This window comes from Centruroides sculpturatus, unplaced genomic scaffold (genome assembly GCF_000671375.1).
Source record: "Centruroides sculpturatus isolate CEXI.00-Female unplaced genomic scaffold, Cexi_2.0 scaffold1097, whole genome shotgun sequence".
Classification (NCBI taxonomy): Eukaryota; Metazoa; Arthropoda; class Arachnida; order Scorpiones; family Buthidae; genus Centruroides; species Centruroides sculpturatus.
This window is the reverse complement of record NW_019385328.1, coordinates 165,082-184,152: the sequence shown is the minus strand read 5'-3', so window position 1 is coordinate 184,152 and position 19,071 is coordinate 165,082. Positions and strand designations below refer to the sequence as shown.

General features: G+C 31.9%; 1 protein-coding gene across 1 annotated transcript; it reads right to left on the bottom strand.

The window, feature by feature from the left end:
* Nucleotides 1–164: 164 nt before the first annotated feature.
* On the bottom strand, nucleotides 165–17,780 carry LOC111637712. The gene is made up of 7 exons (XM_023383275.1): nucleotides 17,718–17,780; nucleotides 7,059–7,309; nucleotides 6,833–6,956; nucleotides 5,050–5,137; nucleotides 833–921; nucleotides 249–419; nucleotides 165–190 (listed from the first exon to the last, which is right to left on the bottom strand). The coding sequence occupies exons 3-7, from the start codon at nucleotides 6,948–6,950 to the stop codon at nucleotides 165–167; spliced, it is 492 nt and encodes a 163-aa protein (XP_023239043.1). The 5' UTR covers nucleotides 6,951–6,956; nucleotides 7,059–7,309; nucleotides 17,718–17,780.
* Between the last annotated feature and the right edge of the window lie 1,291 nt (nucleotides 17,781–19,071).

Sequence of the window (19,071 nt, the reverse complement as noted above, 5' to 3'; positions counted from 1 at the left end):
GTAGGTTCATAACAGAATAAAAAAAAATATTAAGGTTGGAAATTTTTGTTTTATAAGACGATAGTCTACATTTTAAAAAGTTAATTAAAAGTCATAATATAATTAAATTTATCATATTAACTGTGACAGTGAACTAATTCGATAATAGAACAATTAAAATTGTGTTACGGTAGCGAGCCTTTTGCATATACTATGGCATAAATATTTATGAATATTAAATATTATATCTTACAGTAAAAGAAAAATACCTATTATTGTGGGGAACATTCCTGTCACGCCTAAATGTCCCAACACCACAATATTTACTAGAAGAAATTTTACTCCGCAAATCGATTTTGTACTTTCGTCAAGATTCGTCGAATATAATTTATGCAAAGATTTATAAGGTGAAGCTCCGAGAATATACCCAAAAAATCTACCTAAAAATATTAAACATTAATAAATTATTATTTAGGTGAAGTTAACTGATAAAAGATATATATACTAATCCTAATTTTTATTTATATAAATTACAGAATGCGATGATAATAGATTTTGAAGCATTTCGAGTTATCGACAGTTGACCATAAAAACATTACAAAGTCATATAGAAGCTGTAATCGACATTGAAATAGATTCTGTTAAAAAGTATGAAGGATATTTTATAGCAAAAAATTCATATATTAAATTTTATAGACAAAAAACTTTTTAAAAACTAGAACAACAATTATTTAGACATCGAACTTCTTTTAGTGTCTAAGATTGAAAAATATTAAAAAATTTGTTATTACCACAAATATTTTAAAAAGCATTGTTCTCTTTACGATATNTAATCTTAAAGAGTTACCTTTACCTGCTTTGAAAGGAATAATATGAAGTCTCATTAATATTTCTGTTAACGTTGCCAATCCTACCCATGCGATAAATATGCCGAGAACAATTCTAAATTAAGGCAATTAATAGTTTCACATTAATTTACTTAAATATAATTTATATCATTTAACAATCAATTAAGTAACTATTATTGTAATTATATCTGTTTGAACGTACGAATATATATCATTTCAGTGTATATAATCACTTAAGAGCTATATTAAAATTGGATTGTTTACAAATGTCTTAAATACTTGCTTAATGAAGACTTTTCACTTGTGAAGCTTCGGACTTTAGTTGAGTTTAGTTTATAGGTTGTAGTGAGACTTAACCCATGTAGGAAAATAAGGAAAGAAGAAAAGGAGGGTGTGTACTGGAAGAGGAGAGGGAGAGAGTAAAGAATGAAAGTTGAAAGCTTGGAAGGATGAGGGAAGGTAGGAACTCATAATTGACCCGCATCACAATGAATAAAAATAATCCTGGTATAAATATACAGTAAAAAGTGTCATTTTATTTGATGAACAGTTTATATATAGAGTTCGCATTGTTCATCCATATAGGACAATATATTACAGCAGAATTTAAGAGCAGGGTGGTGGCTTGTGACGACGTTGTTGACCTAGTAGTTCGTCGTTGGCAGGTTGTTGCTTGGGGAGAGTACGCCACACTTCTCGGCAAATGTGCAGAGTAGTTTGAAGCTCTGGTCTGGATCCGAATCGCCAGCAAAATTTGTCTCTTAGAAATTTTAGATCTAAATTACCAAAAATCATTAAACAATTCCTATTTGAAGATACACGATGATGGGGACAGACAAACATTTAAATCCTATCGATTTTGGAATTTGGTGTCGAATCAGACGTTGACATCTACCTTTCCGAAGTTATGAGCTGATACCGAATATTCCCTGAAAACTGGTTCAAAACCAATCGAAAAACATCAACGAGGAAGAATAACTAACAAGAAAAAACATGTGCGAAAAAGACAAATTGAATTTTGATATTCCAGTTCTTTCTTTAGGAGATACTATTTCTACAATTCCTATTGAACTATTGTCAAAAGATTCCGTCTCTTGTACGTAAGTGTTCTCGAAGGTCTCATCGATTCATTACGTATCTCTCGTAACTCTTTCAGCAGATTATTCCGTACGTGTGACGTTTTCACTCTTCGAACATTCCAATTGATCCGTCGTGTCCAGTCTATTCAGTTTTCCTCGATAAACTTATATTCTAAAGAATGGAGAATCTTAGGATACATGACGCCATTATCCGCTATACATCGAAGAGCGGAGGAAAACTCATTATTTGTTCGGCTCGAGACCCAGATGTTCGATTTTGACCATGCCATTGGACAAGCATGAATACAACTTTTCTGTCGTAATCAAGACACTCGTTGACCTCTGCATGTGGTTCGCATCGAACTTCAAAAGTGAGACAATTAAGACTAAAGAGTACTAAACTTTTCTAAGTTAACTGTAAACCTGAAAGACCTATTGAAAAACTTGTCAGACTCTTATCTTTCTGTATGTCTAATAAACGGGTTGTCGCATTCTAGCTCCAACAGACTCAGTGTCTAGGAATACACGTACTGTACATACTGCCCGTCTTTAATCATTCTATAATCTTCATTTAGTCTTTAATCTATGCAATTTTCAAGCAATATTATATTGTCAGTTCAGAGGAAGTTTACTTGCCTGTTGCATTAACTTTATCGAAAAAGTAAAACGAAAAATTCTGCTTCGAAGACAAATAACATTTAAAACTGTTCGGAAGTGTCGCAGATATAACTTTTAAAACTCCATACTTTATATTTATACGTCTTATACTTACAAAATTCTTTGTCTTTCAGTAATATGAAAACCTAGAATGAAACTCGAGTAAATTTCAAAACACAGTACCGAATAATTTTTCTGTTTTGAAACGTTTTCATTTTACTTAGTTCCCGCAATTGACACCTTTTAACGCATTTAGCGACTGTTCAACCAAGGAAGAGATTTCTTGTTTATTAATGTTCTTAAACTATTTTATTTAATATTATATATTTTATAGCTCATTAACGTTAATGATTTTTCATGTTATTTTACAGAATTAATGAATTTAAATTGTATGTCTGTGTTTACTTTTGTGTGAGGGATAAAACACTATCACCTGCTGTGCATCGAAGAGCGGAGAAAATCTCACTATTATTCGTTTTTATACTGAGATTTAACCATTGATAAACTAAAAACAATTATTACAAAATTTCGTTTATATTCATTCATTTAAATTTTTCGTTTTTATTACAAAATATATTTTGCAATGCTTTTGATTAATTTAAATCTATTTTTGTACTTTTTAAATATGTAAAGTGACCTCACGTAGTTAAAATTAACATTTATATATTTCAATAAAGTTAGATATTTTAATAATATTTACTTACTCTCTGTTTTAAATACGTTGTGTATATCTAAAAATTATGTAAACATTTATAACGACAGCCAAATATGTAGTAACGGTAAATAATCCTAGGAAATCCATTACAGCAATATTGTAACAGTTGCAATGCGAACACAACTGTATTGTAATACTTATTTTACAATTTTGTTTTCATTTGAACGATAATCTGTGTTACACCAGTGTCGAAAAACAAACTGTGAGATTTTCGACTTTTATGTATTTTGGCAGAATTTGGCAGAAAGATTTTACAAACCAATATATTCGTATCACTATTTCAGAAACATTTTGCAGCTATTTGCGGATTAGTTTTATACAAATGTTTTAGTCGAAAAATCAATGGACTAATTGCACCAACGGAAACATTCGTCATAATTAGCATGGAAGAAATTTTTACTTTCAATCTACAGCTTAGCAGTAAATACAATACCTTATGCAGAATAAACAAGAAGAATCCCATAATTTCACAAAAGAATTTCTCCTGAATACGACCATAGTAATAAGTCGCTCTCGCAAAAATTACTCTAATTTTTTTAATTGTGTTACGTATAAATTCCAATGTACCAGATGTTTTGTGACCTTTTGTAAGTATATTTTACGGTATCGAACCACGCTGTACCGAGTCAAGTAAAAAGAGATACAATTGAAAGAACAAACATTAAATTATCACTTATTTTATTCAGCAATTATATACAATCTATAAATGAATACAGGAAAACCAACAATAATGGTGTAAAAGTAAACTATAAAATATTAAACACTACGTTTTCATACATCTGGTTGCAAACAGGGAACGAAAGCTAGAAGACGTTTTGTGAAATCTTAATGATGTATTAAAGGCCAAATGCAACAGGGAAATAATGATTTGTTTAAGAGAAAATCGAAAGAAATTCTTAAAAAACACTGAAAGATAGACAATTAAACAGTGTAGAGAACATCTGACAGAAGGTTTAAAAGATTTGTGAAGTCGGGAACTGCACAGTGAAAGAAACCGTTAAAGAAAGTGAAAAAGATGCTAATATCAGGAACATCAATGTGATTGTGAAAAGAAATCTCATAATGTTTTCGCATGAATTCGAACCCATTCAGGTAACATTTAAAGATTTCATGAAATTTATCTTTGAAAGAGGCAAAAAAAGTATACCAAATTACGCGGATTTACAACGTTCTGGAAAAGAATGCGAAAGACTTTTTAGACTAAAAAATATCCAGTGGCAAAATTTAGGAAAGAAACCAAATTCGTTCTTAATTAACACTATAAACAATAAACGAAAAATTTAGCAGAATAGAAACATCTGTTAAGACATTCCGCTCGAATACAGGTATTGACTAAATGATAGATAAAATAAGAGTTTAGAGGTCGACCTATAATAGAATGCTGAGTTATAGTAAAAACTAGAACACATTACATTATTCTGTTCATCAATTCTTTGAATTAAAAGAAAAAAAGTAGAAGCAGAAACAGTTGATGATTTAAACTAAAATATTTCAAACAGAAATCAAGATAAACGATACGCATTTAAATAGAAAATAAATTTCTCTTTAATATCATGTAATGTTCTTCAGAATAAAATAGATTCGATTTGCTATTTTCGTTCTTAAATTAATTTTTGTCGTAAGTATATTCATTAAAATTTAAATATTACCGCGTTTTTTACAAAAAAATTTATTATTTATAAATTTGCCGAATTTTTCTTTAATTTTAAGTTATTTTAATACTTTTGATTTTCTTAATTTAGAATGATTAGCTTAATAAAAATATACTCACAACGATATCAATTGTCCGTTAGTGTATTCAATGCGTTCATCTTTGATTTTGCAATATTCGACATTAAAGTCTACCGCTGTCCCGAATACTAAAAAGTAAAATAATGAAAGTAATTAAACAATTATATAAGTTCTCATTATTAACTTTTCGGAATGAGAATTTAATTTATAGTGTATTTCATTTTCAATTTATCAGATAAAATTACGTTCAAATGCATTTCTTTCCTCTCTTGGCTGTCTGTTGGATAAAGTTTGAAATATTGTGCAATCAAATTTAACTAACAGAAGGACAAGTATTTTAAGAAAAGAAAGCCGATCTATCAAAGCGGTGCTTCTCTATATCGACAGGAATTTCAATAAAAACTTTCTTCCTCTACTTTCATCTGAAACATCTGAAGAGAATCGTCAGTTTTTTTTTTACAAATTATTAACAGAACCTGACATTGGTGGGCACTCCACGTCTTACAGTTACTACTTCCTTATAAAATTAGTTTTTTTTTAATATTATACAATTGTCTCTTGTTAATTCGAACTCGTTATTGTAAAGAGTACAAATTAGTGAATGGTAATTTTAAAAATTCTTTATTCTAAATTCCGTATTTATATCGACGTTAAAATACATAGTGTATATAAGCATTAATTCTACAAAGTTATTATGCTTTGTGTTAAAGCGATTTTTTTTGTTTTGTTTTGGCTGAATATAATAAACACAATTGTTTAAGTTTCAATCAATAGTTGATTAACGCATGTTCGAATTTACAAGAGTATTTCGTATAATTGTTTCTGTGAAAGACCGTCGATACATACAAAATATCTCAGTGAATGACCGAATATTTGGTTATATCATTATACATTCGAACAATCGCCGGTGTATGTCGACAAGCACAGATAAGCTTTGATAAAGGTCGAAACGACACCGGAGAAGCCGATGTCAACAGAGAGGCGACGGTCTGTCGCCAAATCCTTTGTGAGTAGCCGGAGGTAAGAAAAGATCGTACCTCTTTTCCCGGAAACGGTTTGGTGGAAATCGCCCACTTTGCACAGGATAGCGTTTTGTTCTTTTGATCCCGTGAGGTGGGGATCGGTTTGTCAGGTCGAGTGTCGGAGGATGAGAGGGGGCGTCGGCGATATCCGAATAAAAAACACCATTAACAGATCAGTTTGTAATGACGTAATAACATAATCAGTTCGTGATTTGTAAAGAAAAGTTATTTACCATGGATGAGATTTCTTTTCAATAAATATCGCCGAGAGAAGCAGCTGCAGCTAATTCTAAAAGTGGAGGGCAAGGCTATACACGCTGTCAATGCAAAAAGAAGTGTTCCACGAATAAATGCAGTTGTAAAAGCGAGGGACTCTTGTCAAATTTAAAGTGCCATAACAGTTGAAGTTGTTGCAATAAATAAGATTGTATAACGTTAATCACATAATTTATGTGTAAATTTATTATTGTATTATTTTGTTTAATGATTTACAATGTACTGTTCGTTTAAGGCTCGGCAGTTTATTTACATTTGCTGATACTTAAGCTTTCTCCAATTTTGACATATTAAAAAGTTGCATTTTTGTCTTAACTTAATAAAAATATTTATATTTAACATTCACCATCAGTGCATGCTGAATGTCGACATTTGCTGGTGTAACTGAAAAATAATGATATTTAGCAAATATTTCGTACATACACGAAACGACTGTGTGAATGCTGACATTCACCGGAGTATATCGTCATTTTCCAGATATCGGTCATTTACAATAACATAATTACAAAATATCAAACGACTTACTCCAATTCCCAACGTGTTTTAAGTCTTTATTATTACATGTACTCGGAATGCACGCATCCAAACGTATTCTTATTCGTGTAGAGGCTAACTCTGTTCTCAATAAGTCGTCATACTTCATTGGTTTCTAAAAAATTCATTAATTCGTTGTATAAATAAATTTAACTGACACACTATACTAAACTGTACTAATCCGTCGCAAAATTTTTGTTTACAGTTTAATACTTACAATAATCTCTTTTGCTAGTTTAATCAATGAATTATTTTCGAACTTATGAATTTACTTTGCAATACGTTTCATCGATTCTTGCATTCCAACTGTCAGGGCACAGTATTTGCCTCGAATCTGCTCCTTTCCTTTATCGGTAATCACTTTTTTATTTTGAGGAATTTCTATGTCCAAACACTGGTCATAATCTCCCGATATCCACAGTGTCATTTTTAACATTCCTGCCGGTAATTTTCCAAAAGAATCAATCACTGAAAATAGCAAATACATATAATTAAAGTTATCTTTATGTATCACCTGTTTGAAAAAGTAAATCGAAACAAAAAATTATATTTTTCCGTGAAGACTCACAGTACAGAGAACCTTTGATACATGCTGTTAACCCCTTCCAGAAAACTAGCACACAAGCGAAACCCCAAATGTCGGTGCTAACAATAAACCGAAAATCAGTAAATTTTTAAACGTGTCTGAAACCGTAATTTGTACATTTAGATTCGATGGGAGGAGAGGAAATGATGATTACCAAAGATTTAAGATAAAGTACAGTGTGGTTGCACAAGTACAGTAGACCCCCCTATAACACGGGTTCTTATAATTACGATTCCGATAAGACGGCGAAAAAATTGCGATGGTATTCGTACAAACCTGGTAAAAAAACTCCTATAATTCGTTAAAACGTCATCAGGCAGCCGAACTACTTTCCGCCGTCCAGCGCCACGTTACGGAGAATTTAGGCGGTTAAATTGAGTTTACTATCGTCTGTACAGTATGTAAATTAGGTACTGTAAGTCTAATACAGTACTATAATTTTATACATTTCTTGTGAAAGAAACATTTCTTATTCAACGGCCATAAAAAGTATTTATATTAATGATGTCTCCGAAGTTCAACGAAGTTTTCGCAGAAAAATTACTTATCAGAAATCGCCCGCCGTTTGGTGCGCTGAGATTTTTTATGATATTTTGTGTGCATCTTATTATTTTATATTAGTGTTATACATTTGCTGAATGCGTTTTGCATCTGGAACAAGAGTCCGTCGAAATTTTTCAAATTGGATACTCCGTTAAGAAGTTATGCCATTTTGAAAATTTGGATTTTACGAATTCGGTTTACCGGACTTAGTTGACCGATCATCCGGATCATGGTACGCTATTTTATTAGCACTATGTATGTGAGTAAAACTTTAAAATTTAATTGTTCTGGACTTAATATTTGCGGAATTATCGACTATTTCCGGTCTAAATTCGAACTCAGTTAACTTTCTTCCGGTGGGCCATTTTCACAAAATACTCAGGCAGTTCTCTTAAGACCCTAAACGTAACCTGCTCAGAAAATTTCGTTATCATCGGACTAATAGTTTTTAAATTACGGCAATTCTTAGATTTCATCAAATTCAACATCCTGTTAAAGGTCATTGACCTCAACTTCTATAAGCTTCTAGAACATTAACCGGAAGTTGGGTTTTTCTCGCTTTCTAATAAAATTTATACTATTTTACTTAAAATGGAATCTATAATGCAGAAGTTTCGTGAAACTACTAATGGTATTATGGACGAAATTAGGCAATATTCTCGCCGATTTCCGAACGCTAAATTTGGAGCTGATTGCCACTTATCATTTATCTTAACACAATTCTCGAGATTAGTCGAACTTGCTGAGGTAACCCTTCACAATAACAATGTAATTAATGAAACATTATCTGGATTAGTAACAAAGGAAGATTTATTAAGATTTACAGAAACTCAAAATAAAGAAACTAGCAAAATTATGAAGGATATTCAATATACCATGCTTACCAATAGGGAAAACATATCAGATGATTTTAGTGGAGGCAACGACTCTTGTCCTTCGAGTTATAGGGATGTTCTAAAGAAAGGATTAAAACCAACTCTTAATGTAAGTGAACCGCCTCCGCCAAAATACACAGTACTAGTTTATAGCAATAAGAAAGAGGCTACTTGTGAGGAGACAAAAAAGCAATTAACAGACAATCTGAATCCTGGAGTGTTAGGTATAGGAGTACGAAATGTTAGAAAAATAGGAAATGGAGGTATCGCTGTGGATTTACAACACAAAAATGAAGTCAAATATTTTAAAGAGAATGCAGAAAAAATTCCTAATCTAAGTGCAAAATTACCTAAAAAAAGATTACCTCTGATAAAAATAGCATCAGTACCTAAATGTGTAGCTAAAGAAGATCTAATCTTACAAATTTTTGAGCAGAATGCATATCTATTAGATACTTTTACTGATAGAATCTTTGCTGAACAGGTACACATTAAGTTCTCATTAAATGAGAAGAATACTGAAAATGTCTCCTGGGTACTGGAAGTAACTCCAGAGATCAGACAAAAGATGATAAAAGCTGGGAAAATTTATCTACAATGGTCTTCATGTCGTGTTTATGACTACATTCCAGTAATACAGTGTTACAGATGTCTATCTTTCCATCACTTTGCTAAACGTTGCCCTGAAAAAGAAAATATATGTAGTCACTGTAACGAGAAGCATCTATTTAAATGTTGTCCGAATAAGCAGAATCCACCCAAGTGTATTAATTGCTCCCGAGGAAATTTAGACAATAACGATCATAACACCATGGATAAAAATTGTCCAGTTTATATTAAAGAGAAAGCTAGACTTCAACAGATGACTTTATACAGTTGATATATATTCGTGATGACTACATTGTTGATATACTTTTGTATTGACTGCATTATCTTCTATGTTTAGCACTTCTCTCTTTAAATGTGAATTCTCTGTTTGATAATTGATTGTCGTTAATGCTTCATATGTAGCTAAAATATTTAAGATGTCATGCATCATATGTGATTTCTGTGATACTACGTACCATAATATAATTGAAATATGTAATGTGTAATTATGATATATTCTAATATTGAACATATTGTTCAATTACTTTGTACTTTACTATGACACTGTACCTTTAACTTTGTTCTCTATTACATGAAATTTAATTTGTATATATTTGATTATATTTATTTTACTGTTAATATTTCCATTATGTACTACATATAATCTGTATTAATTATTTCTGTATATTATGTTTATTTATTGCATATAATTATACTATGTATTCTATGTTATACAATGCATTGAATTATCGTTATATATCTTGTATATTTAATATCTTCCTGGTAATGCTAATTGCGGGCCAGGAAATGTGTATTAAGACGTTGAATAAAATGAATGAATGAATGGTGCGCTGTTCCGCGACAAAAAAAAAGCTTGAGCAATGGCGACGTCGAACGGTGCACAATCGGTAAGTAATCCTACAATTGTTTGTTTATAGCATAGTTTATACGGATTATTCCCCAAAAATGTACGTATTTTTGAAATGTTGAGTCGAATTTGTCTAGAATCAATTAATTTTATGGAAGAAAACCTTTCAAACAGCCGTAGTCCGTAAACTTCACACGTGTCGGGCTGTGATTGGCAAGAGCTCGTACAAAATTGATTCATAAAGAACGGAACCTATCTACCGTGTTATAGGGGGAAGGTCCACTGTAAAATTTTCCGGCTGTCATGAAATCTTATTTTCAAAGCGTTTTATATTGTTAATCAGTGTAATATAGCAAAACTCTCGATTTTGAGGAAAGTGATGAATCTTATAACTGATTTTAAATGATAATAACAAGCTAAATTATTCGGTCCGATTTCTGTCAGTGTATGAGACGTATCCTCCTATATTTCTGCACACTAGAGGTAACCATTAGTGTGATGAATCTCATTTAATCTTTAATTTAGTATTATTATGCCAAATTTCATTACTTATTACCGTCTTCTGAGATATAAAACTAAATATACATCAACTCACAAACACTCATACACGTGAGGTTTGAAAAATACGAATTAAAGTTAAAGATTGATTATAGAAATTTTAACGAAACTAGAGGAAAAAGCCTCCATTGTTAAAACCGATCAAAGATCGGATTCTTTGCTCTTCTCATATGAAACCTAGACGAGAAAAAAATTTTTAATTCTTTCGTCCGATGGTTCTTTTAATTTAATTAATATTTCGAGACAAAGTTCGCCCAAACAAGGACCACTATTTATTAGCTCTGTGTTTCGGACAATATAATCCTTGAGACCGACCTTCTTTTTTTTAGGCTAAAAGGACTTTTTAACGTTTTGGCGGCTAAAAAGGAAGGTCGGTCGCCAGGATTATATTGTATGAAACACAGAGCTAATAAATGGTGGTCCTTGTTTGGACGAACTTTGTCTTGAAATATAATATTAATTTTTTAAAAATAGTATTAATGTAAGACACGGCGCAATAAATGTAAACAAGCGTCCTCCTGTAGAAATGGACCTTTGACAAAACGTCGATTATCGGAATATCGATTAACAGAAACGTCAATTAATCGAAAGCTTTCCAGTACTGGCAGCTAATTATAGAACGATTCCGAAGCCGTAGTTCTGGTTTTTTCCACGAGATGCCGCTAGTGTCGCGACGTTCAGGTAGCGTATACCTCGTACTGTACGGTGTGCTTGGAATTTTTTCTCGATATTTCAGCTTTAAAACCATACTTTATCATCGATAATTAGTTTTGAAGTGTTCTCGCTATGTTGCTAAGAAATCGTTATGGAAAATGTTCCGTCAAATATATCAAAAAATACTTGTTATTGCGAGAAGCACTTGTCCTCAAAAGGAAATCTTACTAACAAGCGTGTAAGTTTAGAACATAAAAAAATCCTGGTGAAGGAAAAGTCTATATTCTGTGGCAAGACCTCGCGTTTCGAAGGATTTTCTACTTTCCTTCGATTACGTGAACATTTGGAAAAAGAACTGTACAGGTATATGGATTTGCGTGTGAAATTGAGAAGCTGAAATTAAAAAATACGCGTACGAAGGGTAAGTAAATTCTGTTCTGAAATTTTAAAGATGCTGTATTTAATTAATTTATCTTAAAATAATTGTTTTCATGGATATTAACAGCTCAGTCAGTTGTAACAAATATATTATGTACTATATTTGACAGATTTTTACGAATGGAAAGCCACAGAGGAGATGAAAACCAACTAAAGTTAATTCTGTCATACTGTCTAAAAATTCATGGAATTTATAAATTGTATTTGTGCGGCTCTGGCACACGGGATCGTGACTACACTCTATTCAGAAATGTACAGTACTTACAAAAGGAAAACATTCAATAACAGATTGTGTATATACAGTCGACCCTCCTATAACACGGGTTCCTATAATTCGGATTCCTATATGACGGCGAAAAATTACTATGGTATCCGTACAAACACGGTAAAAAAATCCTATAAATCGGTAAAACGTCATCGGGCAGCCGAACTACTTTCTGCCGTCCAGCGCCACGCTACGGAGAGTTTAGGCGGGTAAATTGAGTTTACTATCGTCTGTACAGTATTATATATAAATTAAGTACAGTACATATAATTATATATTAACTTAATTTATTGTGACTTTATTATAATTATATATATACTTTCCTCTGTCCAGCGCTACGCTACGGACAGTTTAGGCGAGGATTTTTACGCTAACTATCGTGTGTAAAGTATGTAAATTAGGTACCGTAAGTCTAATACAGTACTGTAATTTTATACATTTTTTGTGAAAGAAACATTTCTTATTCAACGGCGATTAAAATTATTTATATTAATGATGTGTTCAAAGTTCAACGAAGTTTTCGCAGAAAAATAAGTTATTAGAAATCGACCGCTGTTTGCTGAGCTGTTCCGCGACGAAAACAAGCTTTAGCAATGGGGATGTCTAATAGTGCACACTCGGTAAGTAATCCTACAATTTTTGTTTATAGCGTAGTTTATACGGATTATTTCCAAAAATAATATACGTATTTTGGAAATGTTGAGTCGGATTAGGCTAGAATCGATTAATTTTATGGAAGAAAACCTTTCAATCAGCGTAGTCCGTAAACTTCACACGNCGGCGATTAAAATTATTTATATTAATGATGTCTCCAAAGTTCAAGGAACTATTCGCAGAAAAATAAGATATTAGAAATTGGCCGCGGTTTGCTGAGCTGTTCCGGGACGAAAACAAGCTTAAGCAATGGCGACGTCGAACGGTGCACACTCGGTAAGTAATCCTACAATTTTTCGTTTATAGCATAGTTTATACGGATTATTCCCAAAAAATATACGTATTTTGGAAATGTTGAGTCGAATTAGTCTAGGAATCGATTAATTTTATGGAAGAAAACCTTTTAAACAGCCGTAGTCCGTAAAATTCACACGTGTCGGGCTGTGATTGGCAAGGTCTCCTAAAACATCAATTTTATAAAAAACGGAACGTATCTACCGTCTTATAGGGGGGTCGACTGTAATAATGTTGGAAATGTATAATTTTAAATAAATCTTTTTCATAAAGAAAACATCTTTCTTATGAATAGCTTTTTTTCTCAGCTAACATTTAAATAAATCATTGCAGATCTTTTAAATGAGGCTACAAAAAGTTCATTAATATTTTACTGATGATGACAATTTGTTGATAAATTTAAACAACGAATTCAAAAGACTTTACTCAAATTACACGATATACAGTTAACTCTTGATACTCTCCAGGGTTAGGTTTTTTTAAAGAACTGATGAAAACCAAATAAAAATGCCTTTAAAAAATTTAAGTTTGGTTTTATGGAACATTTCAAAGATAAACGTTAATTGTAAAATAAAATATAGCAATTTTTTTAATATAAAACGTTCAAATTATTTCTAAAAAGCAATAAATAATTTTATTAAATAATACAAAAAAGAATTTCGAGTAAGAGATTGAAAATTCAGCAGAAAAATCTTGAGAGTAAAAAAATTTAAGAACGAAAGTTACATATTCTGTAGAATAACTTTTATAATATACTGTATAATTTTAAATATTTTGATACAAGTAATGAACAATGGTATTCTTTTAAACATTGAATATTATACAAAAGACGAATTTGCCATTCGAGAAAAGAACAACAGCTAACTTCGTTTGTACTGTAATAAGTTAATTTTGACTGTGGTAAACTTAAACCGATTGAGTTTTGTCACGTGATTCGATGATGTCACAACAGACCGTAAATTAGAATTATGCTTGTCAAGCTTCTTGGCGTCAAGAAGTAGCGACATCTCGTGGTAAAAAACAGAACTACGGCTACCGAATCGTTCTGTAATTAGCCGCCAGTTTTCCAGTCGGCAAATTTAAATTTTCGCTAGTGCTGTGGCGCTGCAATCTTTGGCTATACAGTCGACCCCCCTATAAGATATAGATACGTTCCATTCTTTAGGAATCCGATTTCTTACGAGTCCTTCCAATCACAGCCCGACACGTGTCAACTTTACGGACTACGGCTGATTGAAAGGTTTCTTCCATAAAATTAATCGATTCTAGACTAATCCGACTCAACATTTTCAAAATACGTATATTTTTTTTGGAAATAATCCGTATAAACTACGCTATAAATAAAAAATTGTAGGATTACTTACCGAGTGTCACCATTCGACATTGCCATTGGTCAACATTGTTTTCATCGCGGAACAGCTCAGCAAACCGCGGCCGATTTCTAATAACTTATTTTTCTGCGAATAGTTCCTTGAACTTCGAAGACATCATTAATATAAATAATTTTAATCGCCGTTGAATAAGAAATGTTTCTTTCACAAAAAATGTATAAAATTACAGTACTGTATTAGACTTACGGTACCTAATTTACATACTCTACAGACGATAGTTAGCGTAAAAATCTCCGTAGCGTGGCGCCAGACTAGACGGCGGAAATTATATATTTAATTATAACAAAGTTACAATAAGTTAATATATAATTATATATACAGTACCTAATTTATATATAATTTATATAATACTGTCCAGACGATAGAAATCTCTCCGTAGCGTGGCGCTACGGACAGCGGGAAAGTAGTTCGGCTGCACGATGACGTTTGAGGTAATTATAGGGGGTTTTTACTGTTTTTTACGGTTACCGGTCACAATTTTTTCGTAGTTTTATAGGAATCGTAATTATAGCGACCGTAATTATAGGGGGGTCGACTGTATCTCAGACCACTCCAATATTATTTTTGTTGGTGCACGTGTTTTAGCTGGCAGCACTAGCGCGACCGTGAGAAAGTACTTAAGGATGCGCCAGGATTTGAACCAATTTTAACATGGAAAAGGTTAATATTTTTTCCCGTAAATAATCGGTTATCCGAAAATTCGAGTTTTAGCAATTCTAGACTCTCGGTCGATTCGGATAATCGATGCTCTACTGTAATTAGAAAATAGAAAGTTTTGAAAAAAGAGAAAAGTTAATTATAAAAGGATATCGCATTAGGTCGTTAAAATTTTAAGACGCCATAAATTAGACAACAATGGGCAAGTTCAAAGTCCAATCAACACCTTCTGTCCAGAGTTAGCGAATGGTGTAGGGAAATTCCTCGAAACAAACCTTGTCGGGACCCGAACAGGGCTCGTCTTTCGATTAGAGACAAACGTGGAACCAATCGTGATAGAAAAAAGGGGAGAACGAAGATTGATAATTCTCGATCGTCAAGGTTCGGACACACTCGAAGAGTCGACACTCAGTTAGCGAAGTCGGAAGAAAAGAGACGCTGTGTGTCAACCCACGAAAGACAGAGTTTCTCCACCTTGTGCCCATCTACAGAGCCGTACCACCGAGGAATCTCCTTATCTGCCGCTGCCCCGGGCCCAACCTTTGAGCGACGGTAGAAAAACATCTTCGACACTTTAGAACTTTCGACAATTCAATTTTTTAAAAAACTTTGTGCATCGTGTAAGTTATTTCCTGTTAAATGAAACGAATTTTTGTAAGATACTTGTCATTTGTGTCTCCCCTGTCACACCAACACGTGAACGATCCTAGATTAACGATCCTCCCCTAAAAGTCAACAAACTTACGTACATGACTTTTGCATTCAGGAGAACTCAAAACAAAAAGATTTGAAAAATAAAGAAAGAAAGAAAGCCAAATTTGACAGGATTACAAAACTCTCCCTTTTTGTACACATAACGGCCGGTATAGTAAAACAATAGAAAAGAAAATTTTAAAAACGTCGTAAAATATTTATCCAGTGTGACGTCACTCTCACTGCCTCTTCTGTTTTCGTACAGTTTTCACTAAAAGTTGAATTAAAACAGAAAGTACACTAAATGTGAAAATAAACTTACTAAATAACATTAGTTCACAGAAAACTAAGTTTAATATTCACTTGTAACCAACGTTAAAAATTATTGAGAAAAGGTGATTGGTTTATTATTGCCAGATCTGAGCCGTGTGGAAATGATAAGGTTTAACCTACCTGCAAACGATGCGCATAATAAGCAATTAGGCCTAATTATCTCATAATAAAGCTATCAAAATGGGGGCCACTATGTAGTGAAGTAATTAAAGTAGTGTATATAAAACGAATATATGAAACACACGCTTTGGGAGATACATTAGTTGCGTTTCGTGAGTGTGACTCACCGTTGTGAATCACGTGGCCTACCTTTCATGCTTCTGTAAAATGCGTTTTTTTAATCCGTATTTCTCTTTGCGTGTTATTTTATTATTTTAGGATACTAGATTTTATTCAGTAATTAGATTAATTTTAAATATATTTTAAAAATTTATATGATTACATTTATTTATTTAATATTAACTTCCTATCAATAATATTATCATTTTAATTAATTTTTATATATTTAAATTTATATTACTAATTATTTATTTAAATATAATAAAAAAAATTTAAGTATATTAAACTCCAAGAAAACGAATCTCTGTAATTTCTTAAAATTTTGTTTATCACATAATTCATATAAACCGTGCAAATAATTGTCGAATCTCGCCGATTTTTTTATTATCTCTAACTGTTAAAATTTAAAGAATAATAGACTCATTATAAAAATCAATTTTAACGAACTCTTTAGAATGTTTTTCTACAAACCCGGTGTCCCTGTACGGTGTGTTAAACAGAGATTTTCATCGTTAAGCGTAATTGCCTCGAAATCAGTAATCATCTCTATATTATAAAATTAAGTTGTGCTAATTTGCAATAAGAACTTTTTAAATATAAATTTTTCTAATATCCATGTAAATTAAAACAATTAAAACACATATTTAATTATTTATATATGTATTTTCCATTCATTTTTAAATATCATGTTATTTTGATGTCGGGCAATAGTATAAATACTGCGTTTAAAACACTGGTTAGAGATTCATACTAAAACTTATCGGTGTCTTATTTTATAAAATACTGATCAGTCCGTCTTTTTCGAAAAACAAATCTAACATTTGTGTGAGAATCGGTGTTTAAGTGTCGGAGCTTAAACCGGTTTCCGACAACGGGAATGTGAGTCCAGCTCACAGAGTCAGTGCATGACGATTTAGAAGGGCAAAACAAATAAGAGAAATCGAGTTGGAGGTCGCGGTTAAGTCGATAAGGTGATGGCCATGTACGAGTAAACACACATATTTAAAATATACAGATTTAATAAAAAATACTATTCTAACGGTTACAAATAATAATAATACTTCTAAACGGAAGTTGTAGAAGGCGATTAGCGGGCTTACGCCGTACGTACTTCCGACAAAGGAAAGGCTGTTATCCCTGTTTGTATTTATCTTTAACTAGTCCTAATCCATCTGAGAGGAAAGAGAGAGTTCTACTTACTGAGTTATGAATTACTTCTCTAATCGTTCGTCGTCAGCGGTCAGGTGCAGGATGGAAGTTGACCAGTCGTTCTCTGATGTCTTTAAGCCGCCCGCTAAAAGGGTCGTGAGCTCTCTTTACACCAAATTCGAAGGGGTGAGAACTGTCATACTATTAATTATTTATACGCATACCTGTTAGGGTGTTGATGTCTGGATCTAGCTAGTACGGATTGCTGGCCACTGAGAAGTTTGTTTAATTTATAGATCTTGGTATTTCGAAGATGCGATTTTATGATATAAATTTCTATAGATTTGACAGCTCTCACCCATAAATAGGCATCCAGCTGACAATAAGTTCTGGAAACTGGTTAACAATCTCTATCATCTTTATATCAAATGTCGCCCTTTACGAACAAGGCGATTTATTGCTGTAGCCACGTGTCACGTGGAACCGAAGAGAGGATGAGAAACATTGCCTATTCCCGTCTTGTTGACACTATCGTCTATCGAATTACCGTTAAACAAATGGTAGGGAATTCTTTTATTGATATTTTAACAATTATTTCGCGGAGACCGTCTCGGTCGTTGACCGTAAAAAGTCTCCTTCTCCCTCTTACATACAGTTTATGTCTATCATATGAAAATCAAAATTTTGAGAAATTACAGAGGTTCGTTTTCTTCGAGTTTAATATTCTTCAATCTCTTTCTTAATTATATTTAAATAAATACTCAGTAATATAAATTTAAATATAAAGAAATTAATTAAAATGATCATATTATCGATAATAAGTTAATATTAAATAAATAAATGTAATCATATTAATTTTTAAAATATTTTTAAAATTAATCATATTGTACACATTATAATATATAAGTAATACAGATAGTGTTAGAATTTTATTATGTTTTAAACTTAGTTAATTAAATAAGTTGTTTTTTAAAATAAATTACCTTATTGTTGTAAAATTTATTCTTAAAGTTTATTTAATTAAAATTTTTTTTGGTATTATTATTATTATTGCTATTGTACGACTTGAGTTAAATTCTTATATCTTTTACTTTCATTTCATTTTAGTAACTAAATTTTCATTTTAAAAACATAAGTTTTATTTCGATTCAATTACAATATAAATTTCAAAATAATAATTTTTTTTTTGATTTCTCATTAACAATCTGATAAAATGGATGAAATAATTGAATATATTCGTGATATAATATCAAAAATAGCAATACAAGACATTTGGTATATTAATGAATATTCTATGTGGTCAGTATAAAATATTCATGTCTGAAATTTTTTTTCTTTTATTATTAAATATACAATAATACAAATCCTAATTTTTACTTGTACAGTAATACTCCGAACTTAGGCG

What these genes read in the sequence shown, in the direction of transcription:
- LOC111637712 (XM_023383275.1), bottom strand. Translation starts at nt 6,950, where the DNA reads ATGAAGTATGACGACTTATTGAGAACAGAGTTAGCCTCTACACGAATA. An exon ending in AACGGACAATTGATATCGTT is followed by an intron (nt 922 to 5,049) that starts GTGAGTATATTT and finishes GCCTTAATTTAG; the next exon opens with AATTGTTCTCGGCATATTTA. An exon ending in TATTATTCCTTTCAAAGCAG is followed by an intron (nt 420 to 832) that starts GTAAAGGTAACT and finishes TAATATTTTTAG; the next exon opens with GTAGATTTTTTGGGTATATT.